The 26675-nt window shown below is 44.0% G+C and overlaps 1 protein-coding gene across 1 annotated transcript in view; it reads left to right on the top strand.

The window, feature by feature from the left end:
• The window catches only part of RHOJ (ras homolog family member J), an 82461-nt gene that overhangs the window by 40650 nt on the left and 15136 nt on the right, over positions 1–26675 (top strand). Inside the window, exon 2 of the mRNA XM_019923080.3 lies at positions 20170–20228. Within this exon, the coding sequence (XP_019778639.1) occupies positions 20170–20228 (59 nt within the window). The remainder of the gene's footprint in view (positions 1–20169; positions 20229–26675) is intronic.

Raw genomic sequence — 26675 nt, 5'->3', positions numbered from 1 at the left:
AATATTCCTTTTCCACCTTGTTTACAACCTTAAGTATTGGATTTAATTCTAATCTCACATGTTACATCCCATCGTTAATCTAATGCTCTATGGCAGTGGTTCTTAATCTTAGCCACACAATGGAAGCACTTGGGGGGGCTTTAGAATATATCTGTGCCTAAGTCTCAGTCCCAGAAATTCTGTTATCATTGGTCCAGGGTGTGGTCAAGGTTAAGAACCATGGCTCTAAGTAAAATCTTGTTAGGGATGATTATGTGTCTCCTAGGAAACCTGCCCAATTTGCACATGCAACTAATTTAGATGCTAGAGCCAATCAGTTAAGAAACAGTTGAAGTTGATTTAGGATTAAATCAAATTCAGAAATAGGGAGAAATGTTCCCTAGATCAACAGCAAAGCACCTATCTGTGCCTGGTTTTGCCCCCATCACCATACACACATCTCCACCTCTCTACTGCCACCCCCTGGTCTACGCCACCATCATCTTCCTGGGCCACTGCAACAGGCTCCCAGTTCTCTCCCACCTGCTGTCACAGAGCAGCCAGAGTGAGCTCCTTAAAATATAAATTAGAACATGTCACTTCCTTCCTCAAAAACCTTCAAAGGATTCCCACTGCTTACGCTAAAAAATACGCAAGCTCTCCAAGCCACTGTCTGCTCAGCCCCTCATTCATTACACAATGGCCACACTGACCTTTCATTTCCTCCACATCTCTCCAATCGCAGGGCCTCTGTGTGTGTTGTTCCCTCTGCCTAGAATGCTCTATACACATACATACGTGCACACACACACACACACACACACCTGATCTTTTCCCACTATACACACATTCTTTGCCTGCTCACTTTACTTATTCCTATAGTCTCAGCTTATATGTCACTTCCTCAAAGAGGTTGTCCCTGACCCCTAATATAAAGTGACTCCCCTGTTTTATACTCTCTTAGTGCCTGATTTTATATCTTCCTAGGATGGGGTTACTTGTACAGTATCTGGCTGCCCCTCTAGACTCTAAGCTCCCTGAAGACCAGGGTGGTTCTGTTTTGCTCACCTATGTATGTCCCAGTACCAAGCATTGCCCCAACCCATAGCAGATGCTCAATAAATATTCAATGTAAATGAAGGAAGTGTGTTTTATTACACCATTTACTTACACTGAGGGATATTATAAAAAATAGCTTCTAAAGGTAAGTATAGCCATATTTACTCAAGATGATGTTTAGAATCCTGTTCACTATATTATATTGCTATAAGTGTTCTCTTTATGAAGAGCCATAGGAGAGAGTTTTTTACTTTCAGTTCTAGGAATAGTTATGTTTTTCTTGAGTAACCAGGTGGTGTTTTGCTACCATATTCCGAAAATCATACTATTTTGATTCTATAATGATTCTATTAATCATTAACCAATTAGGCTTCCCCCTTTGCTTTGACTGATAAGAAGCTCAAAGCCATTTGTAACCCTCCCCAACACCCCACCACCACCACCAGCACCAGAATAGACTCTAGTGATATGGATTTTGCATTCTAACCTTGCTACAGTTTAATCTAATCAGTCCTTCATTGTCCCTCAGCTCATTTTTAATTATAATGTATTTGTAAACCATCTTAAATACTCTCTGGAACTAAGCAAGACATAGTAAATAAATTAAATACTGAAAAATAACTTACTCAATGAAAAGAGAAAGAATATCTATGTGATGAGTTGTGTTTCAGGAGTTTCAATAAATGACACCTCTTTTCCCTGCCTGAGAGAGAGAAAAAGGAGTCAAATAGAAAAAGAGCGGAATGGGTTTAAGCACATAACCCATCACAAACAGTATTGGAAAACAAAGGCTTACGGAGGGAAGGAGGGAGGATGAGAGAGAGAGAGAAGAGAAACAGAGCTTTTACATCTGTGTCAGACAGATCTCAGATGGAAAGGGGAAGGGCTGAGCAGTGCCTACCCAGTTACCGGTCTCAGATTTACCAGTCAGATCATTCTCTCCACTCCCCTGGGGGCAGTCAGGCCAAGAGTATTAATACTAAGTGATGCCTTCACACGGAAACATTAGGCCAAGGGAAAGGATGCCCCCTCTCCCCAAACATTATTGACTTTATAACATTTATTTCAGCTAGTAGATATTTTATAACATAAAGTTACTGTATCAGTTTCCTATTGCTGCTGTAACAATTTACTGAAAGCGTATCATCTTATTATCTTATTTCTGACCTCCAGAAATGTATCTCATTAAACTTACTGGGTTGGCCAAAAAGTTCGTTCGGTTTTTCCTTTAAGATGGTACAAAAACCCGAATGAACTTTCTGGCCAACCCAATACAATCAAGGTTTCAGCAGAGCTGCATTCTTGCCGGCTACAGGGGAAAATCCATTCCTTGCCTCTTCCAGCCTCTAGAGGTCGCCTTCATTTCTTGGCTCAGGGTTCTCTGCATCACTCCAGCCTCTGCTTCCATCCTGACATCTCTGACCCTTCTGCCTCTCTCTGTCCCTTGTAAGGATCCTTGTGATTACATCAAGCCCACCAGGTAATCCAGGATAATCTCCCCAACTCAAGATCCTGAACTTAATCAAATCTGAAAAGTCCCTTTTGCTATATAAGGTAACATATTCACAGATTTGGGGGATTATGAGGTGGGTATCTTTGGGGGACCATTATTCTGCCTACAGTTGTTACACTAAATAGATATCTGTGGATGTCCCAAGGTATGAATTTGGGATATGCTTAAAACCATATTAAAGAACCGTCTCCAGTGTCCGGTACCATCCATTCAAACCAGTCCATGTATTCCAACAGTTCAGTCCAAAGACAAGATATAAAATTCTTTTTCACCCTGGAAAAGTAGTTCAGGGATATGCCTAAGCTGATTTTAACCCTAAAATAAAAATCACTCCTTCCAAATTAATAGCTCTCTAGCATGCAGCTGTGATGAAAGAGGCTATTTTGTTATTCCTCCAGCCTGGACTTCACCATTCCCAAACTCTCTCTGCCCTTTCCACCCCCTACTCCTAGCATCTCCTAACCTCCCTTCATTCCTCCACTCCCAAAGTGCAACAGCGTCATAAAGATGGGATAAGAAGCATCTCTTATGAACAGGAATGTAAAGGTGAGATAATATTTAACAGAGAAATTAGGAAATTCTCCATAATTGTTCAAGAAGGATTTGCCTGGATGTTTAGACAATTTTTCTAGCCCTGCTCCTAGCTCTAGGTTATATATATAGTTTATTTCTCTTGCCTTTCCTTATTCTTTTACACTTATACTTACTTATAAGCCCGTAAAGGTCAATGCCTCTATAATTCTCAAGGTGAAAGCCCTTTAGAACCCAAGGCAGTATCATGCTAAGGGGCATTCAACAGATGCGTATTTGTTAATAGATGCATGTTTTTCAATAGTGCCATCATTTGCCTGTGAGTGCCAATTCCTAATTCCTTCATATGCCAGAAATACACTCACCTGAATACTTCAAAACACGTAGGTTACAGATAATATTTTTAATCATTTTCTTTCACTGATGTAGGCTACTGCCCCCTTCTTGCCTATCTCTGCTTTCCTCCAGGCATTTCTAGTTTTAAGCAAGTCAGCACTTATTTGGAAGGCTATTCCCTTCTCACCCTTCTTGAGATCATATACAAAAACAATCAGTTACAAATGCCATACCTCACAGAGAGCCAGAAGACCTGATCCTTGGACAAAATCTGAAAGAGAAAACTTTTTGCTGACAGTTGAGGGGTCAGCCAATGTGATGATTTTTTTTTAACTGTTTGAATTTATCTCAGGAGGTATGACTAATGTTCATTTACTCTCATTAATTCTATATTTTTTAAAAATCTGTAATGTAGTTAACAGGTGTGCTTTTCTATTTTTCTCTCCTCCTCGTAACTGGGAGTCAGATTCAGGAGCAGAGTCTACAGCCCTAGCACCATCCACCACAGTGCTCCTGGGAAGCATGGAGTTGGAGTGATGATAGAACAAGTCCCTGGCAGAGATCAGGGTCAAGGGTTTCGGCTGCTCCCCCCAGACTATGAAATTAAGAACTTCAAAGGCTGCCTTATGTCACACAAGCCTGCATCAGGGTTGTCTAGACTGTCAGTGCTGGAGACTAGCCAAACACTCGATTACTGTCTAGCTTGGAGCATGCCCAAGCCATGGGTTCAATAGTTTTCCTTGTTTCCTAGAATTGATCAGTTTCAATTCAACAATTGCCTCTGTTAGCCACACCAGAAAGTATCACCAGGACCTCCTGCTGTGATTTCCTGAGTGCTAGGAAAGCTACAGTCTCACATAAACTCCCCTCCTGCATACCAGATGCTCCTGAGGTCCTATTAGAGATTTATCAGCCTGATGCCATCCTCTCTAAAATGCACACCCTCTTGTTGGGGGCAGGGCAGATTTGAAGCTATCCATTTATTCAACAAATACCCATTTATTGAACATCCATTTTTTTAAATTAATTTTTATTGGAGTATAGTTGCTTTACAATGTTGTGTTAGTTCCTGCTGTACAGCAAAGTGAATCAGCTACACATATATCTGTTTTGGATTTCCCTTCCCATTTAGGTCACCACAGAGCGTTAAGTAAAGTTCCCTGTGCTATACAGTAGGTTCTCATTAGTTACCTATTTTATACATAGTAGTATATATATGTCAATGCCAATCTCCCAATTCATCCCATCCCCACCATAAATTTGTTCTCTACATCTGTGTCTCTATTTCTGCTTTGCAAATAAGATCATCTGTATCCTTTTTCTAGATTCCACATATAAGTGATATTATAGGATATTTGTTTTTCTATTTCTGATTTATTTCACTCTGTGTGACGGTCTCTAGGTCCATCCACGTCTCTGCAAATGCCACAATCAAGACACTATGCTGGGTCCTAGAAGTTTGTCTTTGCCTGTAAGGAGTTCACAGTCTACTCAGTTATTAAGTGTTTGTAGAACCTCAGTGTGTTGGGGAGAGGGGTGGGGGAGAAAAGAGGATAGATTTTGATAAAGAAGAGGAAAGAAGGATACCAATTCCTAGGCCAGGGAGGAGGAAGTGGGGTGAGGGGAGCTCACCCAGAGAAGACAAATTTGCCTGATTTCACCAGCTGCCCGTTAAGCCGTGTCCACACAGGCCCTACAGTGGACAGACAGACAGCGATAGTAGCTACTTCCGCAGGTCCAGAAACACACTTGTGTAAATTAGGTCACAGAACTTCAAACAGACACTCAGAAATCCCCACATAGAAGAAAGCACATTGGTTTGGTTTGGTTTGGTTTTTTGGAGTATAATTGCTCTACAATGTTGTGTTAGTTTCTGCTGTGCAATGAAGTGAATCGGCTATACGTATACATGTATCCCCTCTGTCTTAGACCTCCCTCCCACCCCACCCCCCGCATCTCACCCATCTAGGTCGTCACAGAGCACAGAGCTGAGCTCCCTGTTTTTTTTATTATACTCCAAGCTTCTGAGTATAACCTACTGAAATACTGAAATAAATGACTGAGAAAATAAGCCCATTTCATGGTCCCATTTGCCCCAATCGTTTGCCTCCCTCCCTTTCCTCATGCTCTCACATTTTGAGGTCAGTTTCCCCTCAGTGATGATCCAGGGGAGTGAGACAAAATTTTCCAAGCCTCAAGATTACTTGTTTCTAATTCCATCTTTTGACCATCCTCTTTTTTGGCTGCAGTCCCTTCCATGCCTCAAATCCCCACCGAGGAAACTGGCAGCCCCGTCAGGAGGTTTCCCCCATGGTAGACACTTTGGGCTCTTTGCAGGACCGATAAGGTGACTATGCCCCACCCCCTTAATTTCTGAAGCCCAGTGAGGGGGCAGGTGAGAGTGACTACTCCAGCTGCGGACCAGATCCAGCTTCCTTTCTGCATTGCCTTTGTGGGGTACACTTGCATGCATATATATATATATATATATATATATATATATATACACACACATATATATATACACACATATATATATATACATACATACACACACACACACACACACACACACCATATTTAAGGGAAGAATAAGAGCCTTGTCACTTGAAGTGAGGCCTGCAGAGCAGTAGCAAGGGCACCAGCTAGAAGCTTATTGGAAATGTAAATTCTCAGGCCTCAGCAGATCGACTGAATCAGAATCTGCACATTAACAAGAGCCCTCATTACCAGCCAACCCCACCTCCCCATCCTCCACCGCACATCCTCATGATTCACGTGCACTTCTTGATGACAGCAGGGGATAAAAACAGCTCCTGCGCTTCTCTCTCCCCATCTCACACTCAGATGAAGGGCCACCTGCTCCGTGTGCTATCTTTTCTATCTCCATTTTGGAGCTATATTTCTCGACTTCACCAAGGATGCCTCCTGTATCATTAACAGAGGGATGCTTTGGGTCATTGGTGACCAAGCCATTTGCAAATCAGCACCTTTATTTATCAACCTCATGCTTCTATAGCTCATGCCCTGTGTCCCTCACCTGCCACACTATACACCAACTGGCACTGGTATCAGTTCTCACCTAACAAACTCTGTCGTGAAAAATATCCTTTTATTTATTATCCACTTGTTGAATCATCACGGTAGGCCAAATATTATGCTATACACTTGTCCTCTAGCTGAGAGCTTGTAGATCAGACTGTACAGTCCTAATGTAGAGCCCTTGTATTAGTCAGGGTTCTCCAGAGAAACAGAACAAATAGGACGTGAATATATAGAGAAAAAGATTTATTATAAGGGATTGGCTCAAGTGAGTACAGAGACTGGGAGTTGCATATCTGCAGTGTGGACCAGTAGGCTTAAGATCCAGGAGAGCCAGTGGTACAGATGGAGTCCAAAGGCACTCTGTTGGAGAATTCCCTATGACTCAGGAGAGGGTGGGTCTTTTCATTCTACTCAGGCCTTCAAATGATTAGATGAGGCCCACCCACATTATGGAGGACAATCTGCTTTACTGATTAAAATGTTAATCTTATCCAAAAACAGCCCCCACACAGAATAATATTTGATCAAATATCTAGGCATTCCATGGTCCAGCCAAGTTGACACATAAAACCAGTCATCACAGCCCTTAGAAATTCATAATGGGAGGAGAGGAGAGGCACAAGCATCACAAGGTAGGGACAGCAGAGCCGCAGCAAAGGTAAGAGACATGAGTTGGTGTGGCCTTCCTGACCATGCCAACACTTTGGTCTTCTGCAACATCCTTGGTCTACCTTTGTCCCGTTATCAGTGCCATCATGGAAGACAGGACTCAGTAGCATGTCATTCCATCCAGAAAAGAACAGGCCAGACAGAAGTGACAAGAGTTTCTTTATCAGCCCTCTCTCCACCCAGTCCTAGGCACCCCTGACAGCTAGCCACTCAAGAACTGAGCCCAGGCCCATACGCCCTTCCTGACACAGCCAGCTCAAATCAGGAGTTTAATAATCCTTCAGAATAGGTGTGGGTTTTCCCAATGGAGAGTCATAGGTCAAGACTGAGCGAAGGACAGAGAAGCCACAAGTCAGAGAGCTCTCTGGGTGACCAGGTCAGTTTAGGGCAACCCTGGAGATATCCGAGCTAGGCCCAAACCACCTAGGTATCTAGACTTAACCAGCTCCTGGACCTGCATTGGGGTGGGATCCACACTGGGCTTCTGAAGACTGATGCCCATTAGAATAACCCACCCCCTTCCCAAGTCCTCTCTCCTTCCTCTCCATCTTATTTCTCACTCCCATCCCCATTTTTGTCCCCAGCAAATTTGACTTCTTTTTCTCCTCTTTGATATGGTAATTTCTCTGTAGTTAGGGGCAAAGCCTCGCCAGCTCCACTGCCCTACCAGCTCTTGCGTGCCTAACTTCACATTCTCTAGACCACAGTGCTAGTGGCCTGTGGTATTCACACCCCTCCACACATGCAGTCCTGATCCTGTGTCCACACAGCTTCCACGGGCACAACCTCCTTTTGCTTTTGACCAGTTAGTGATGACTCAGAAGGACCATCATCTTCTCTCTATCCACTTTCTACCCTTGAGCCTTTCACCTTGTGGTCTAGCAGAGTCTGCAGTTCCATCTACCTATGGTGTCCTTGACGATGTGGTTATTTAAACTGTGGAGTGTCTGTGGGTTCCAGGAGAAAGACATGGTGCTACTATCCTAAGAGTCTGGCAAACAACCCCTTGACTTATAAAACAAATACCTGAATTATAAACATGTCAGGGACACAAGAACAGATATTATAAATGTTTATTATCCTTCCCTTCCCCCTTTTGCTGAAGAGAGAAAGTGCCTTTGGCTACTCAGATTTCCTCTCCTCCAAAGCCCAAAGGAGAGCGCCAATCAAGCCTTGGCTTTCTTGTGTGGCAGAAAGAGACCAAGATATTTACAGAAGGTGTGCTGGTGATGAACGGAGAGAAGGGGCAAAACTTCAAGGCTGTGGTAGGCTGAGAAAAGTACTGAGAAAAAGATGATTTTAAGAGGCAGTGCTATGGTTTATAATTTGAATCCCACTTTGGTATCTTTATCTTTCACTTAAGGTTAGAATGGTTTATGAGGACTTTGGGCTGTTAGTGTCGTGTGTCCTTGAATGTGAAACCACATGAGACCATATACCACATGGTTCCCCACTTATTTGTTACATTTTTTAAATACTTGAAAATGCACAGAAACTGTACTAAATTAATGGTACCTCACCTAAAATCTGACAGAAAAGCAAAAACATGAATAAGAATTCAAAGCCTCACATTGCTAATCCACTGACCCAGTTGACCTCAGGTGCCAAGCATTTCATGAAGCCTCTTTCTAGCTTTGGGTGACAATGCACACCACAAGTTCTGATGGTAGCTGACATTTGGGGCATCCCTTTACTGGCTATGAACATCTCCTTGATGGGACTGACTAGCCATGAACTTTACATTGCTAACAAGCATCCCCAAAATTATACTTTTCTTTTTAGATGGTTTGAAGAAAAACAATTGGGGAAAAACATGTGAAGAAGGACATAAAAGTGGTAGATGTTACCCTATGCAAATTCTGAGAAAATACTTAATAAAGTTATACAAGACGGTCTCTTAGATATTCATTGCAGAAAAGAGCCAAGAACTGTTTTATCTCAAATTGTCACACATCCTCCTTTGATCATAATTAACCAGCAACTATTAATATTTCTTGACAGTTCTTAAGAACTAGAAAATAAATATGCTACCTGTAAAGAACCCCATATTAGACTACGATAAATGAAATAAATAAAGGGAGAAAACCACAAATACATAAAATTCTAGGATCCTGAATAACAAAGAGGCAAATGAGTAAATATAATCCAGGACAACAACCATACACGAAAGTAGAAAACAGAGAAAAATCACTTAATGTTCTCCAAATAATCTTGTAATACTTTGGAGAAGAAGTTATTGAAGTTATTTAGAGCAGAAACACACGCTCTAAATATTCACTTGACTGACTGGTTTATTTCACTCTGCCTAGACAGTGTTCTATATTTAGAACCAATTTACTGCTGTTGTCTTTACAGCTCATATATTTCTTTTGGTTTGCAACAAATACATTTGGCAGATTCCAACATCCTCAAATGCACAGTATTTTCTTGGTATCTACGAAATGCAAATATAGGTAGAGCATTAGTGGTTCATCATAATTCTCTGAAAATGATGAGTTGCTCTGCAATACACAGTTCATAAACCTCCACTGCAGTAGACCTATTCATCACATGTTCCTCCTCATAAAAATATAAGCTTGGTCCTACAACCTAAAGTAAATCTGGATAAGCCTAAGACAAAATTAGCGAGTGAACCAAGAAGAAATGGTAGAACTTCCGTGATGGGAGACAATTTAGAGATGACGTTGACTCCAATCTACATATAACAGTGATAAGAACAACAAAATAAACACAATTTTTAAGCACCCAAATATCTTTTTTTTTTCTGATTTACATGTTCATGGTAATCAAGTATGGAAAAAATAAAAAGTGTTTCCTATAAATATTTTTACCTATTCAATATAGAATTTTATCTCCTACTTCCTAGACATTATATCCTAAATATTTTACCTCACTGTTCTTTCAAAGTTTCCATTGTAAGGTTGTTCCATAACTGATAAGGGCCAATCCCCAACTGCTGAACATTTAGGTTGTTTCCAACTGTTACTATTATAAACCATTGGTGATATATAGTCTTATACGTGTATATTCTTGCGCACTTGTATGATTTTGCCTGAGGATACATTGCAGAAACAGGATTGCCGAGTCAGAGGGAGACCCCTGGTTAGACTTTTGATCTATACTGCCAAACGACTTGACAGAAAACTTGAATCAATTTACATATCCTCCAGCAGCATATACATGCCACCTCTTTTTTCACCAGCCCTGGGTGTCATTCTCTTCATCTTTGCCAATTTGACAAGTCAAAGATTGCACCTTGCTTAATTTGATTTTTTTTACTCCAATATTCATTGGCCCTTTATTTACTCAAAAACTTTCTATACTCTTTATATATTTTCTTTTGTTTTAATTATTATTCTTATTAATCAGAAAGCACCCTTATGCATGAAAGATAATAACCTTCTTGACCATTTTTCACAATATACGTGAACGTATGTGACTTTTTTAGTCAATATATCAATCATTTTCTTTATGGTTTTTGTCATTTGCTTTTATATTTTCAGAGTCTTTTTTTATTTCCAAACAGTAACCAACTATCTAAATGCCATATATTGACTACTTCATCTTTCCCCATTGCCACTTATCATATACTAAATCCTTACATATGTCGCATAGGTTCAGTGGCTGAGATTCCCATTCTGGATCATTGATTTTGTGCTGATGCTATACTGCTTTAATAACTTTATAATACATGTTAACATATATTAGCACAATTATCCTGTCATTCTTTTTTAATTATTAACTATTCTCCACAACTAAATTTTGAATATAACTGCTATAATCACTCTGTCATGTTCCCAATTCAAAAATTCTATTGGAATTACTATAAACATATTAAATTGAGAAGATCTAACATCTTTACGATACAGAGCTTCCCACCCTAGACCATGAGCTGTTTCCCCACTTTTCTTCTTTTATGTTTCTCAGCAAGTAATGGGAAGACCTTTTTTTCATAAAGGTCTTCCCATTACTAGACACTTTATAGTTTTTGTTGTCCTTGTGAAAAGGATATTTTCTAAGTAGTTACAGCTGGTACCTGATAGAATATTTATGAGCCTAATAATTCATTGAATACTCTTAACAGGAACACAGTAGTCTACTTTTTTTTTTTTTTTTTTTTGCGGTACGCGGGCCTCTCACTGTTGTGGCCTCTCCCGTTGCGGAGCACAGGCTCTGGACGCGCAGGCTCAGCGGCCATGGCTCACGGGCCCAGCCGCTCCGTGGCACGTGGGATCCTCCCAGACCGGGGCACGAACCCGTGTCCCCTGCTTCGGCAGGCGGACTCTCAACCACTGCGCCACCAGGGAAGCCCCCACACTATTCCACTTTTATCATCACCTAGGTGTTCGAATTTCCTTAGTGACTATTTCTAGACAAGGAGAGGAAAGGACTGCTGCTACACACAGACCACCTTGTGCCTGTATTGTGTGTCAGATAGGATCAGATAATATCTGTGTAGCATTTTATAAATTTTAACTTTTTTCCCCTTATATTACCTCATCTGTTATTCACAAAACCATCTACAGTGGACAGGATGCTCTAGAGTAATTGAGCTTATTATTATTCTCATCTTAAAGATGAGAAAACTGAAATTCAGATCTGAATCACTCACTTAGAGAGTCTGATAAAAATGCAGACTTCTGGGCCTGACCCCAGACCTACTTCCTTGGAATCTAGGGGTGGGATGTGAAACCAAGGACTCTGTGTTTTTTAAACTAGCTTCCCCAACCTAAAACTAGCTTCCCCAACCTAAATGCCCATTGACAGACGAATGGATAAAGAAGTTGTGGTACATACATACAATGGAATATTACTCAGCCATAAAAAGAAACGAAATTGGGTCATTTGTAGAGATGTGGATGGATCTAGAGACTGTCATACAGAGTGAAGTAAGTCAGAAAGAGAAAAACAAATATCGTATATTAACGCATATATGTGGAATCTAGAAAATGGTACAGATGAACCGGTTTGCAGGGCAGAAATAGAGGCACAGATGTAGAGAACAAACGTATGGACACCAAGGGGGGAAAGCGGCAGGGGCTGGGGGTGGGATGAATTGGGAGATTGGGATTGACATGTATACAGTGACGTGTATAAAATGGATAACTAATAAGAACCTGCTGTATAAAAAAAAAATAAATTCTAAAATTCAAAAAAAAAAAAAACTAGCTCCCCCTGGAGACTGCCGTGAAACATCGATTTCACCAAGTCAAGGTCAAGGCTGAAAATAAAAGTTTCTGCCTCTAAATTAGGTATTGATTCCACCATACCTCAATGGCAGCTTAATTATTATGAGTTTCTAGCAATGTATGAATGTCACTGAAGGAGCTGGCTTTTTTTTTTTTTAAAGTATCTCTTTATACAGAGGATCATGCAAAAAGCACACCCTGGTTTGCAGGCCACACACCTCAACGTGCAGGCTTCACTTATAATTCAGTCACTGCTTCCCAAAGTCCTAATCAAAAGACAGCTCCCCTGTACTCTGTAGTTCATGCCGGGGAGCCAGGCTACTGTGGCTTATATGGCCACAGTGAACCTCAGGACACCTTGCCAGTGGTCCTGCCCCACCGATGGAGTCTGGCAGCCCCGTAGCTGGTGAAAGTTGCCTGGAAAAGTGGCAGAGTACCGCAAACACTGATCCCACCCAGGGGAGCCACATTTCCATGGCATCCCCTCGTAAAAGGCAGGCCAGCTTTAGTGTAGGACACCACTGCTGATGAACTCATCCTCCCACGACGACTACCATCCAGAAAAGCTCATGGCGACCCTTTGGGAAAGGCCAGAGACTCATCTGGAGAAAATATATGCCTCAGAGAAAACCTCCGCTTTAGCTAGAATTTAATTCACGTTTCCGTCACTCAACCAATATTCATGGAGCCACGTGCCAGGCCCGTGCTAGACCTTGGTACATGAAGATAAACGGCACACAGCACTTTAAGGCCCAATGGGCAAGGAAGCATGGAAAGACACTTAAGGTAGTTGGAGGACATCAGGGAGGCGTTACAAAAGTGAGTTTTCCAGGTTATGGAAGTTTTCCAGGCTGACAGGTGTGGGGAAAGCATTCCAGAATTTCTTTTCCAGATTTTCAGAGGGAACAACTTGAGCAAAGGCATCGTGAGTATCACAGACTGCAAGGGCTTCCCTGGTGGCGCAGTGGTTGATAGTCCGCCTGCAGATGCAGGGGACTCGGGTTCATGCCCCGGTCCGGGAAGATCCCACATGCCGCGGAGCGGCTGGGCCCGTGAGCCATGGCTGCTGAGCCTGCGCATCCGGAGCCTGTGCTCCGCAACGGGAGAGGCCACAGCAGTGAGAGGCCCGTGTACCGCAAAAAAAAAAAAAAAAAAAAAAAAAAAGAAACAAAAACAGACTGCAAGAAGTTTGGATTGTAGGAGGGTAAAATAATAGGAGAGATCTGGAAAGGTAAACCGGAGGCCAGATTACAAGGACATTGTACACTCTTGGAAAGTATTTGAATTTTATCTCGGAGATGATTGGGAGCCACAGCTACGTTAAGCCTGAGAAATGAATGAGTCTGGAGAAATGAATGTTGATTAGGAGACTTTTGCAATTGACAAGGTTGGGGGTTGCATGAGGACAGTTACACAGATGGTAAAGAGGAGCCCGAGCATCTACAGATACTTAGCAGGTAGAATTGGCAGGATGTAGAGACCAAATGAATGTTGGGGAAGGAAGGGTGAGGCCAAGCAAGACTCTAAAATCCCAGGATGTGAATGTCATGGAATCGTGGCTCTGTCTTTGGTTTGGCCTCATCCCCAGCCGGTTCCAAAGGTCTTAGAACTGCACAAGCTCCTCCCCTTCCTCTTGCCTTTCACCCCCCCCCCTTCCTTTTCCTCCTCCCTCTCCTCCCTCATCAGACAAGTACTGACAAGGGTAGACCTTTCCTGAACACCCCCCCATACCCAACTTCATTCCAGCAAGCTCTGTTCCCAAAAGTACTGTTAAGAAGCCATTTGCTCACTGATGTCACCTTGTATTTGTGTTAGCCTACTTGTACACAATTTTTATATTCATGATCTTCTTTTCTCCTCAAACTTCCAGTAAGAACTGAGAACGTAGGGAAGCTGTAACTTGCTCAGTATCCCAGAGTTTGTTCGCAGTGAGTTCAGGCCTCCAGCCAGTCCTTCTGCCTTAAAACCTGGGGTGGTTACACTATAGACTAAACAAACAACTACAAACGAAATCCCCTGTTGCAATAGCCATACCTAAAGGAGAAGAGAAACATGACCAGGGATGGAGACGCATGGCAGAGGTACGTTCCCCTGTTCAAAAGGAACTCTTGTTACTGCAGGACGAATATACACACCTAACGAAAGAAAACCCTCAGCTCAGTGTCCTAATGGATTCTCAGGGAGACTGTTTGGTTTTCCCCTCAGTCTTTATTCTGTGGAAACAGGACCTCACACCAGTACCTCAAATAAGAGACTTGCCTGAACAACTTGTATTTCACACACACACGGGCTGATGCTTAGGAAACAAGAGGCGTTCTCTGCAAAGAAAGGAAACGAGCTGGCTGAGGGGGGCCAGTGTAGACGGATGAGGTTTTCAAGCCGCCTTAACAGGAACACGTTACGTTGGAAGGATGAAACCCCACCAGGAAGGAATTCACCACCATTCATATTTATGAAAGCGTATTATCTATTTCTAGTTTCATTCTGTTTTCTAGCTTATTTTAATTTGAGGGAAATGTCATCCCAGATGCCTCTGAGTTGCTTCCTTATAAAATGAACATGCACGTTTGTGAGGCTTAACCCACGTCACAACACACACAAGCAGCTCCTAAGAGCGGACCCTGGTGCTAGGTGAGTCACAGTCCCAGATGGGATCTTCTAGAAAGGAGGAGGAGCTGGGGATGAGAGTCAGTTCAGAGAGGGAAAAGGTCAGCGAACACTGCAGAAGATATTCAGTCAGCAAGCATGACGAGGGTCAGAATTGAGATTTTTCATTTAAACTCTCCTTTCTTTGCAGCACCCCAGACATAGACAAACTGCAGTGGTGATTACCCCTGACTCTGGAACAGCTAATAAAGAGTTTTTATACCCCTTTACGGTAAAGACAATGTGTTTATCTTCCAGGTGAGGGAGAAACCTACTGACCTACCCAACATCTCACCAAATGAGTAGATAGCTAAGTATGGACTCAAATTCGGACGTGAAGAAAAATTATCTGGAACTTGGATATAAGGCCGAGAACATGCAACTGTCCATGCTAAGGCAGTGTTCAACACCCTTCCCCCGAGGCTTAGTAATCTAGGGTAACTTGCCTTTGTCTGATTCTGCTATTAACTGAAAGTTTAGATTCTCTGAAGTTACATGTTAACTTGTAAATCTTGTTGGGTCAAGATGCAAATAATTCCTGTTTAGTAGAAAGGAGAACACCAAAGCTTATCTTTTCCATAGGACAACAACCAGTTTTCCATTGAACTTAGCCATCTTATTCTAACATTTTGCTTTTGAAGTACCTATAAATGCCCAGTTCTTCAAAATGCTCTTTGAACAAGATTTATCATCTTACTGATTCTCTCATTAACGAGTTAATAAATCTTTGACATAACATCATTCTATATTTGCATGGGGCCATGTTTTTAACTTAATTAAAATTGTATGTCTTGCTATGTCTATAAATCTAGTGTTTCTTCCTTCAAAATAGTGCCTAGGATGGTACTAAAGGTCCTATTAGTACCTTTAGTACCATCCTAGTACATTTAGGATGAGACATAGTCAGGTATGCCTCATCCTACCTGCCAAATACAGTACATTTGACATGAGTGATGCAGACAGCTGGCTGTGTGCTGGGAACGGAGGGGCACTGGGCATTTCCGCCATGCCAGTTCTCAGGATTCATCAGATATTCATCACATCGGCTCCAAAAGATTGCTCTTGGCGGATGAGATGACCAACAAGGCAGGGGCTGTGAACCAGGTTCCTAGTGCTGCTAATGGGCTGGACTTATGGTCTGAGCTGGCTTACAGGGAATGACCAACACTTCCTCATCCAGGTTTGCAAATGACATGCAGTTTCATGAGGCGACTGAAATGCTGAGAGGGGGTGGGGCGGGGGCAGGCTCACGTCCTGCCGGGACACTTTCTCTCTGGGTGAAAGCAACTGACTCTCAGGAGAGCAAACCCACGACTTCAACTTCATCAGCACCTCACTCCAACTCATAAAATTAACCATCCAATCTGCACCAAGAACAAACACAAGGAAGCCAAGAGCTAAATGGATTTGGAGAGGAAGGCCTTCGGTTTACATACTTAACAAGCCACTGACAACTTTTCACGCTTTATTGAGAGAACCATCTGAGCCATTAGCAGGTCATTTGACCCACTCTCTTTAAAACCTCTCTAAGCTCAAAACAAAACACTCTAACAGCTTGGAGAAGAGAAGGTGATCTGGGATTTTAGCCTGACCACTGTCTGCGGGGCAGGTTTGCTGGCTGCAGGTACTTCCCAGCAGTTCGCGTCTTGCCAGGATGCTTCAAGCTGAAGCTCTGCACACTTCGAAGGACCTCCTTCTGCCTGAGTTGCCCCTGGGGCTTCATTTCTGCTCTGTGGATTCAGCAACTACTACGTATGCCAAGAACTGTGTTGTGTACTGTGTGGGGTATGGGGTATGGAGATTCTGTCCTCAAGGGCCTACCTGTCCATTCAGAGACACAAGACATTGATCTAAATAGCTACCATTTAGCGTAGAAAGTGACTGGGAATTCACAAATATTATAAATTTGTTGTGCCATTTCACATGCACTGGGAATACAGGGGAGAGCAAGACAGACTGTCCCTGGTCTTAGAAGAGGTCCAATAAGCATTTGTTGAAGGAGGGGAAATAACAACTTCTCAGCACCTACTACGGGCCAGGCTGTGTGCCAGGCATTTTCTCATTTAACGTCCTCCTCACAAGTATTCTCTTTGATGGGTGATGTTCCCCCCATTTTTAACAAATAGGGAAAGTGGGGCTCAGAGGTGTTAGGTGACTTTCCCAAGGTCATTCAGACAGTGAGTAGCAAAGATAGGATTCAAACGCAGAACCATCTGACTTAAAATATCCCGCTCTCTCAACGTCTCTACATTTCCTATGATCATTTTTAGAGCATACCTTCCTTCTATGCTGACCTAATTCATTTCCAAACTGAGAAGCCTCAAAGAGCCCAGGTTGGCAAGCGATAAGGCATCCATTGCTAGCCCAAGATAAGGACTCACAAAGCCATTTGCATATTCCACAATATGTGAGTGATGCTTGGATCTGTCTCTGGCTGTCTGTCCCTTGATGCTCTCAGTCATCAACTGTGTGATCCATTTATCTTCCTTCTGATAAAATGGGAGAATCAAAGGGCAGAGAAGAGAGAATAAAAGTGATTTCCAGAGATGGGGGCACAAGGGCACTGCCCTGTTCCCTCAGGATTCCTCCAGCAGGGCTGGTCCAACAGAGGAGGCAGCAAAGCTGAAAGCTGACCTGGCTTCCACCCCAAAAACCTCAACCTCCCTCCTCTCACCATTTTGCCTTAACGCAAGTAAATTATTTTAGTTCCTTCTCTTTCGCTTTCTTTGGGAACAAGAATAATTCAGGACTTTCATAGTTTAACAAAGCCTTCAGAATAAAGGCTGTATTAGTGAGTCGGGTTGGGCCCGAGCCTACATGCCCCATCTCCCCCAGTGCACCCTGGGTAATTCTTGGCCATCCTCGGGACGCAGCTCGGACATGTCCTCCAGAAAGCCTTCTCTGACCACACTCCAGCAGGGCGCATGTGCACGTGCAGTGGTGCCCCTTCTGCATGCTCCCCCACCCATCCGCACTGCCACCAGCAAAGTGCTCACTGCACTGCCTTGTACCCTCCTCTCCACGCTCCGTGACAGGACGAGCTGTCTCTGGCCTTTACGCTCCCAACACTGAGGGCAGTCCCAGAACCCAAGAAACTCTTGAGGAAGGGAAGGACAGAGGGAAGGGAAGGCTGGGCTCAGCCTCTCAGCCCGACGGCCACCTTTCCCGGGCTGGCACTCGCCTCAGGCCTGGAACAATTCTCTGCAGTCAGAGCTGCCAAGGGAGAAAAGGGTGAGGCCTGAGGAAAAGCAGGCTGGAAGGAATGTTTGCTCTCTGAGAAAACTCAAACAAGAGCTTCAGGGCTCCAGTGACAAAGGTCAGAGCCATCGCTCTGGAAATTCTGCAGTGCCCAGTGGGGCCGTGAGGGTGAGTCAGCTTCTAGTACTCGCTCCACAGATGACCCTGGGCCTCTAAGTCGGGAGACCATCCAAGGGGGTCTCCGGAACAGCTGCCCCTAACCTGTGAGTACTGGGCTCACTAGAGGCAGGAAATTCCATGTTGTAATGGCTGGCTTTCTTCCCCTCATTCCTGATCCACGTCTAGGTGGTGAATTAGCCATTAAAGAAACAATTCAGGCAGATTTCAGGAACATCCGACTGGGCTCCAAGTGTGCAGGAAGAGGAAAATATAACAGGACGAAGAGCTCGGGGCTGCGCCATCTCACCTTCATTTCCATTGCTAGCCTGGCTTATGAAGGGAAGGAAAAACGCTTAGACGCCCCTCTTCGGTGTTGTCACTAGCGTTGGATGGAGCCGGGTTCGCCCCTTAAAAACACACATGTGAAAGCTCATCTGTGCGGCTGCTGCCATGTTATCAAGCTGAACACACGTTGATCTGAGCAGATTAGAAAACTTGTTCCCAGTGTCTGGGAAGGCAGCGCTTTTAAACAAGTGCTTTTCAAAGAAAGAGCCATTAAGAAGCACTTGGCGTACATGTAGGCCCTGAACCTGAAAACAAATAAAAGTCAGATCAGTACCAGAGCAGCAGCTCCGAGCAGCAGACTAGAGAATTTGGCTGGCATATTTTAGAGATATGGTTATAAAAGGTTGCTCTTCCATTTATCTTTCGTTTCCTGCACAGCTAATGGTAGGAGAAATCAAAAATCATTTTTATGTTGGACTTGCCCATTTGTACGGAAATATAGTTGACTCACAATAACGTGTTAGTTTTAGGGGAACAGTATAGAGATTCAGTTATTTTTTCTGATTATATTTCATTACAGGTTATTATAAGATAGTGAATGTGAATCCCTGCATTTGTACGTTTTTTAATCAACTAGGAAAAATCACATTCTCCTTCATAGTTTACTTTCTTTTTCCAAAAAGAGATTAAATTTCTGTGGAAATTTAAATCTGCTCTTGCCATTCACCAAGAGAATCATATTACTCTTGCCTTCGATTTGTTCAATCTCAGTTTAGTTTCAAGTTGAGACTTTATTTCATTTCCAGCCATGTAAAGAGCAGCTGGTATCCCTCTATTACCTCCCACTTTTGGACACCGTTGCTTGGCAAGGCAATAAGCCTGCTGAGTAAATCAAACTCTCTACTTTGCACTCTATACGTGCCCTTCAGTTATGTGAGATGAAACCCATATACCACACCTCCTTCTGCAACTAAGGTTCAAACTGTAATGAATCAGTTGAGCTAAAGCACAGAGATATTTAATAAAAACGCTTTTTGAAATAAATGCTAAGCCCTTCGCATTTCATTATTAGCTTTGCCTTATAGACTATAACATAGGCAGGTGGGTTAATAGCCTTTGTTTTCAGGGTCTTTGAACATTTTGATGACAAATAAAAGCCAAGAGATTTCTAACAGAAAGGTTGCTTACACGAGTCTATATCCCGAAAGGCGGCTCAAACCAAATGAAAGAAGAAAATAAACTAACCAAGAAAGAGTCCAGCATCCTTTCCCTTCAGGAGCATGATATGACAGGGCCTAATCAGGATCAGTGAACAGCCGGCCTAGTGGCACCAATAGTATTCACCTCGGTTGAGACATTTGGACTTGGCTCAGCCCATCTGCTCTCACTGCCGCCCAAGGTTGCCTTTCATTTGGCAGGCGTGCTGTCAACTTGGTTTCGAATATACACGGGTGAGGCATATGCTTGTCCTTGCTGCCCAAGGAGATGCTGGCATAGAGAAACGTGAAGACTCCTGATTGAAGCTTGCATTTACAGACTCTCTTTTCTCTTCTCCCCTAGTTACCGTGACAGTGGGAGGCAAGCAACACTTGCTCGGACTGTATGACACCGCAGGACAGGTACATTTTTCTTCCCTCGATTCATTAAGAGTTTTGGGGGGGGGGCGGGGCGGGAAGAATGATCCATTTGGCTAGGCATAAGGGGACTCACGGTACAGACATTACCTCCTCTGATCACTTGGGGCAAATTTATTGTCTACCTAAATGACAACCAAAATATTTTGAATATCTTAAAAATATTTTCAATTACAGAAAACTAAATCATTGTAGGATTCAAGGTGTTGACAGGCAAATATCCATTCATTTATGGATTGACGACTGTCACTAACCAAAATACCATATTTGGCCAAGAGTTCCAATTTCTTCCTACCCATACCAATTCCAGATCCAGGATTACTGAGTCAATTTCATAAATTTTAGTTTCACCCATTATTTTTTTTCATGTTATATTCTTTGCCTGCTCTTTATCTGAATTGCCTAACAAGCTGTGGAAAGGTACAAAAAGAGATAGGAGATGGGGATCAAGGAGTAGGAAGAAGATGGATTAAGTGTTAGAAGGAAGAAAATCCAGGATCCTGGATGTTTTCCCAAAGTGAGGGTCAACCCCTGAATAACTGGGGTTAACTCTGAATTCTCCAAGATTCCTGAAATATGCTCATGCTGTCAGAAATACTTCTTCAAGTTGGAGAACCTGGCCAAACAATAATGTAAGGCAATGGACTGGAACCCTCAGTGCTTAATCAGTTAGTACATGCTCTGCTTGGGTGAAAATGCCGCGTTATCTTTTTTTCCTTGCATCCCACACTCCACTACAAAAAAGTTTCTAATGTTACAAGTTCATGGGCTAGAGGGGAAGTGGTTAAGCAACTGATGGTTATGGCCCAATTTCTTTGACAGAGCTTTTGGTACCATACATCCTGGGTCATTTATTTAGGTCAAAATCAGCAGGTTGTTCAGTCTGTCCAAATTCATACATCTTAAGTCCTTTGGAGTGAACGTTAGACCATGCTTATTCCCACTGTGCGTTTCCTGGTAATTGTTCTTTGTAGTTATGCATTTGTCTAGATTTTTTTCACAATTATCTGGAGATACGTCTTTTTGCTCAATTTGATACCTCTATACTAAAAAACAAATCATAATAAACAAAATTCTCTTTAGGATTTCTGTGTGCATTTGCAAGAACCACTGTATAAATGTCTGTGGAACATCAAAGTCAGATGTTGGGCAGGCCCAGGCAGCGGAGAACTTGGAAAATCTAGCACCAGACTCAAGGCTCTTAAAAGCCTCCAGTTTCCCCCCCCCCTGGCTGATGGGTGTTTTAGCCAACTACTCTCAGGAACTGGAAAGTGGAGGAGACCTCTCACATCAATACCGAGACACACGACTAGAAAAGGATGCCCACAGATGCCCAGATTGGAAAGGTGATTTGGCTCCTTTGAGCTAAGGTACAGGGCTTCAGTGCAGCTCATGCTTGACTGCCCCTCCACCAGAAATCGTTCCAGCAATAGAGGGAGACTGCTCTTCAGGCTGGAGTTGCCTACCCTAATTCAGTCATTGGAGTGTCCCCATCCATCAGGGACTCACAGCCTGAAAAAAGAGCTTACACCCTTTTCCTCCATAATCATATTTTATTAATATAATCCAGTTTGAAAAATTCAATACAGCAAGGATTATTGCCTGATTCTGAAACCTCTTTCTGTTTCCCTTGCCTTCTAAAAATGCTCTCTGTGCCCCTTGTGCCCACCCAGTTCTCCCCAGTTCTATAGCAATCCACCACAATTGTTTGCTTCTGTGCGTTAATTGCCCCCAGAACAGCCTCCCTGGCCTCTATTTAATTTTGAATCCAATAAAACTGCATAAAAGCAGTTTAATTATTCTTTCCCACTGCTCTGTCCTTAGAAAAATTTAATAATACTAGTATAGGAGTTGAGACTCTAAGGCAGAGGAAAAAATATCTTTAAACTCCAAATTGACCCAAACCTCTGACACAGAAGAAAGTGATGAGCATCGATAGAATATAACAACAAATGGGTTATAGATATTTCTTCAATTTAACTTTCACTTTAATGCTTTCCACCAGCTACTCTGAAAGCCCAGAGGTGGACAAGGTTCATAGGGGAGAGTAAAGCATGGGGAAAAGAAATCAGAACACATCTTAAAGCTCCTTATAGGACTAAAATTCTATGATTAGGACCTTTAAAAATGACCTCGAGAATGCCTAAAAGAACCGGAATAGGGCTTCCCTGGTGGCGCAGTGGTTGAGAGTCCACCTGCCGATGCAGGGGACACGGGTTCGTGCCCCGGTCTGGGAAGATCCCACATGCCGCGGAGCGGCTGGGCCCGTGAGCCATGGCCACTGAGCCTGCGCGTCCGGAGCCTGTGCTCCGCAATGGGAGAGGCCACAACAGTGAGAGGCCCGCATACCGCAAAAAAAAAAAAAAAAAAAGAACCGTAATAATTAAGCAAAACAATTTGAGGCTAGACCCAAGGGAGACCTCTCAGCAGTAAAGGACTGTTAGGTATTGGAATGCATTCCACTGAAGGATGACACGTATGAGTAATTCATTTTGTGGAACAGTGGTTCTCAAGCTTGAGCAGGGATCAGAATTACCTGTAGGGCTTGTTAAAACCCAGTCACTGGGCCCCACCTGCAGTGTTGCTGATTCTACACGTCTGGGATGGTGCCTAAGTATTAATACTTACATTTCTGACAGGTTTCCCAGTGATGCTGTTGCTGGTCTGTATACCATACTTTGAGAACCACGGTTCTAGAACCTTACCATTCAGAGTCTGGTCCACCAACCAGCAGCATTGCCAGGGACCTTATTAGAAATGCAGAATCTCAGGCTCTGTCCCCAGCCTACTGAATCTGAAAATGCATTTGAAGAAGATCTCCAGGTGATTTGTATGCACATTAAAATTTAAGAATCATGATCCCGGGAGTCTTTGGTGGTTGAAACATTGTTCCTAATGTTAGGAGGATGTGGTGGAAAATAACCATTACCCAAGTTGATTCCCATGGTTCTACGACTCTACCAATAAGGCTTAGTGACAAATTTAATTTAGAAGCATTGTCCCAACATTTCCATTGCCAGCCTCAAGGAGGATAATCTAGCCTCCTCAGTTATATTCGAACAAATGTTGCTGAGGTCACATGGCTAAGGAAGATCTATAACTAATTCAAAATTATTCATCTGGTCAGAGTTCCTAACAAGGAAGAGCAGCGATCTCAAAACCAATTGATTAATCCCTGAGCCACAAAAAAAGAAATAAGTCTCTGAATCTGGCTATAGGGTTCCATCTTGCTGTGAATAATTAGATTTTCTCGCATGAACGAATCAAGGAGCAGTGCCCCTCATCTTTGTCCTGAGCTAACTGTGGCTCAGAGTGAACAAAAACAACTTCAAGAAGCACGTGTGTTCGGAAAGATAAACTGATAGGAACTCGTTATTTCTACCCTCAAAGCCAGCCCTGGACAAAATCACTCGACCTGGTTCCCTCCACCTCGCCACACCTGGTCACCTCAGGCATCACTGCAGCCCCACCAGCCTCGCCTGACACACGCTTGCAGCACTGCACGAGCCAGCCAAGCATCTGCCGAAGGCAGGTTATAATGAAGTTCACGTGCAAACACGGCCAGCACGCGGCAGCTGCTACTAAACATTAGCTCTCTCCCCAAGCCCCTGAAACAAACTGATACTTGGACTTTGAGTGGAGTCTTTTGAAGACAAAGAGCCTTCAGAACTCTGGTTCATCTGTTGGGTAGAATTCCAAACAGTCGGTTAGGCAATGAAGTGAGGGGTTTTTGTACAGGGTGACTCGGCATGTTACCCACTCAGCTTACACTGGGGAGGCAATAAGGCCTGGTCTGTAGACCAGATCTATTTAGGTCCTGCCAACCCAGCCTGTGCGACTCTTGCCCCTCCTAAGTGCATTACGGAGAGTCTCTCTGAAAGGGATTTCTAGAGCTCAGATCTTTGGCTTGACTACAGAGAGTCTGAGAGCCGACTTTTAAATGACGTGATTGCAGGCCAGTTTCTTTAGAGTGTGTCACGAGGGAGAGCAGGAAGCTGGGGTGGGGATACTGCCACAAGCCTGGGTACTGGCCGGCTAAGGAATGCCAAAGTGCGAGAGGGGCGTTTCCCAGGTCACGGCCTTGAACCAGGCATCCTCCCACCCCTCAGCCGACCACCTAGACTGGAACCAGTCCCGGTACTAAGACACCCTGTCTCTTTCTCTCGTGGGCCCTGGCCTCCAGGAGCAACATGGGTAAAACCCTGCTGTGATTGTGGCCTCTCAGGCCAAACTCCAGGATGGACGTATCTCAAAAGCAACATTTGCAAAAGTGGCAGTTAGCAGCAGTACCAGGGAGGAATGAGAATCTCCTGGTGTCAGGAGCCTGGCTTCTCAGCAGGATAAACCCCTGAGTTCTCTGCACACAAGCACTGCTGGATCGGGGGCCGTCTGCTGGTGGCCGAGCACAGAATGGTGTCTGTCACTGAGAAACCACAGCAGCCCAGCTGTCACTGGTAACCACGAAAGTTGGGAAGCAGGAAGGCCATCAGCTGTACCCCTCACTCAGCCAGGGCTGCACACCACGCGTCTTCACCTGTCCTGGATTCTGAAACCCTTCTCCTCCCCTTCTCCCTGCCCCCTGCCCCCGCAAGGGCTGAAGAGAGAGACATAAGGACCAGGCAGGGAGGCCAAGTACACCTGGGGTTCATTAATGGCAACCTGGAAGGACAGGAGCCTTCCTCTTTGCTATTGGCTGACCCAATAGGCCATCTGGATTTGAACCCAGAGAATATGTCTCCCTAGCCCATGTTCTTAAACACTAGGCTGCACTCCTGCCCTACGTGTGCTGTCCACACTTTCCAAACCAAGACTGACAGATATGAGTGTACTTATGGGAGAATATGAAAGTGAGAATGTGTTGAAAATCTGGGGTAAATACCATTAAACCCACAGGGCTTGGAAGCAGAATTCCATTTCCAATTTAACATAGGTATGGGGGTGGGGAGGTGGGGAGGGGATGCTCAGTGCAACGCTCCTAGCCTCTCAAAGTGTGGTCCCCGGACCAGCAGTATCAGCACCACCTGGAAACCTGTTACAAATGCAAATTCTCAGACTTCACCCCAGGCCCGCTGCTGAATAAGAATCTGCAGTTGAACAAGATCCCCAGGTGATTCAAACATGCATAAAGTTTGAGAAGGGCTGGTCTAACAGTTTCACTTGCTCCCCACTGTGCCATCATGATGCGGCTGTTCCAGGCATGTTTCGAGCCCAAGGTGTTCGGCCCGTCTGAGGCTGAGGCTGTCCCTGAACTTTTCTTGTTTGATAATCACCCACAGTTACCCCAGAACACCAGATTGCCTTAAGACCAAACACTCTCCTGCCTTTGGAGTGAAGTTGGGTGGAAAGCACTCAAAAGCCTACCTTGGGCTTCCCTGGTGGCGCAGTGGTTGAGAGTCCACCTGCCGATGCAAGGGACACGGGTTCGTGCCCCGGTCCGGGAAGATCCCACATGCCGCGGAGCGGCTGGGCCCATGAGCCATGGCTGCTGGGCCTGCACGTCCAGAGCCTGTGCTCCGCAACAGGAGAGGCCACAACGGTGAGAGGCCCGCGTACCGCCAAAAAAAAAAAAAAAAAGGCTACCTTGCCCAAATCCCACCCTTCCCTCCACCCCCATACCCTGCCCAGCCTCTTTGTCCACTTTAGCCCTTAAAGCCCCCTTTGAGTTACTCTTATAGTCTTCCATTCTCAGTTTCAACATTGGAACGGGCCTCAAATACAAAATAAACCACCGACCCAATGCTCAGAGCCCCTTTATATCATCTCAACATGTGCACATCCAACCAAGACACAAAACGTGCCCCATTGCAAAAAAAAAATCACCCGAGTTATCATCTGGTACAAATTCAAGTCCCCCAAACTCCCAGCACCCAGGCCTCAGTCTGAGGGGACACTTACTTTTATTAATCCTGAACCCACTGCCGTGTGTCAGCTGCAGCCAGTGGCAAACGGGGGCTGAAACGAGCCCGACCAGCCTAGGTGTGAGCCTTCTTTAGAGGTACGTTTGCTCTGTAGTCCTGATTAAATCATTCAGTGTCTAGACTTGAGCTACGACAGTCACCTGGAGGGCTTGTTAGGACACAGGTGGAGCAACCCCTCCCCCAGAGCCTCAGCTTCAGGAAGGCTGGGTGGCACCGGGGAACGTGCACCTGTAACAAGCTCGCAGGTGATGCCCGTGCTGTGAGTCGGGACCCTACTCTGGGAGCCACTGCACTAACTGAACTCTAAGACCTCTTCCAGCCTTGAAGTTGTATTTTCCCAATTCAGTCAAATAACTATTCTACATTATTCTATTATCAGAGAGCTTACTAAAAGCAAGAGACACTTCACCTGTCTCATTTTCACATAAATCGAATTGTTTCCCATATTTTCATTTTTCCCCCACTAGCTTTTCCCCAATTCTTTTCGCCTTACATAGTTCATATAGCATCCTGA

Source organism: Tursiops truncatus, chromosome 2 (assembly GCF_011762595.2).
Source record: "Tursiops truncatus isolate mTurTru1 chromosome 2, mTurTru1.mat.Y, whole genome shotgun sequence".
Classification (NCBI taxonomy): Eukaryota; Metazoa; Chordata; class Mammalia; order Artiodactyla; family Delphinidae; genus Tursiops; species Tursiops truncatus.
Note: the sequence above shows the minus strand (reverse complement) of the source record. Positions and strands in the feature narration are given on the sequence as shown.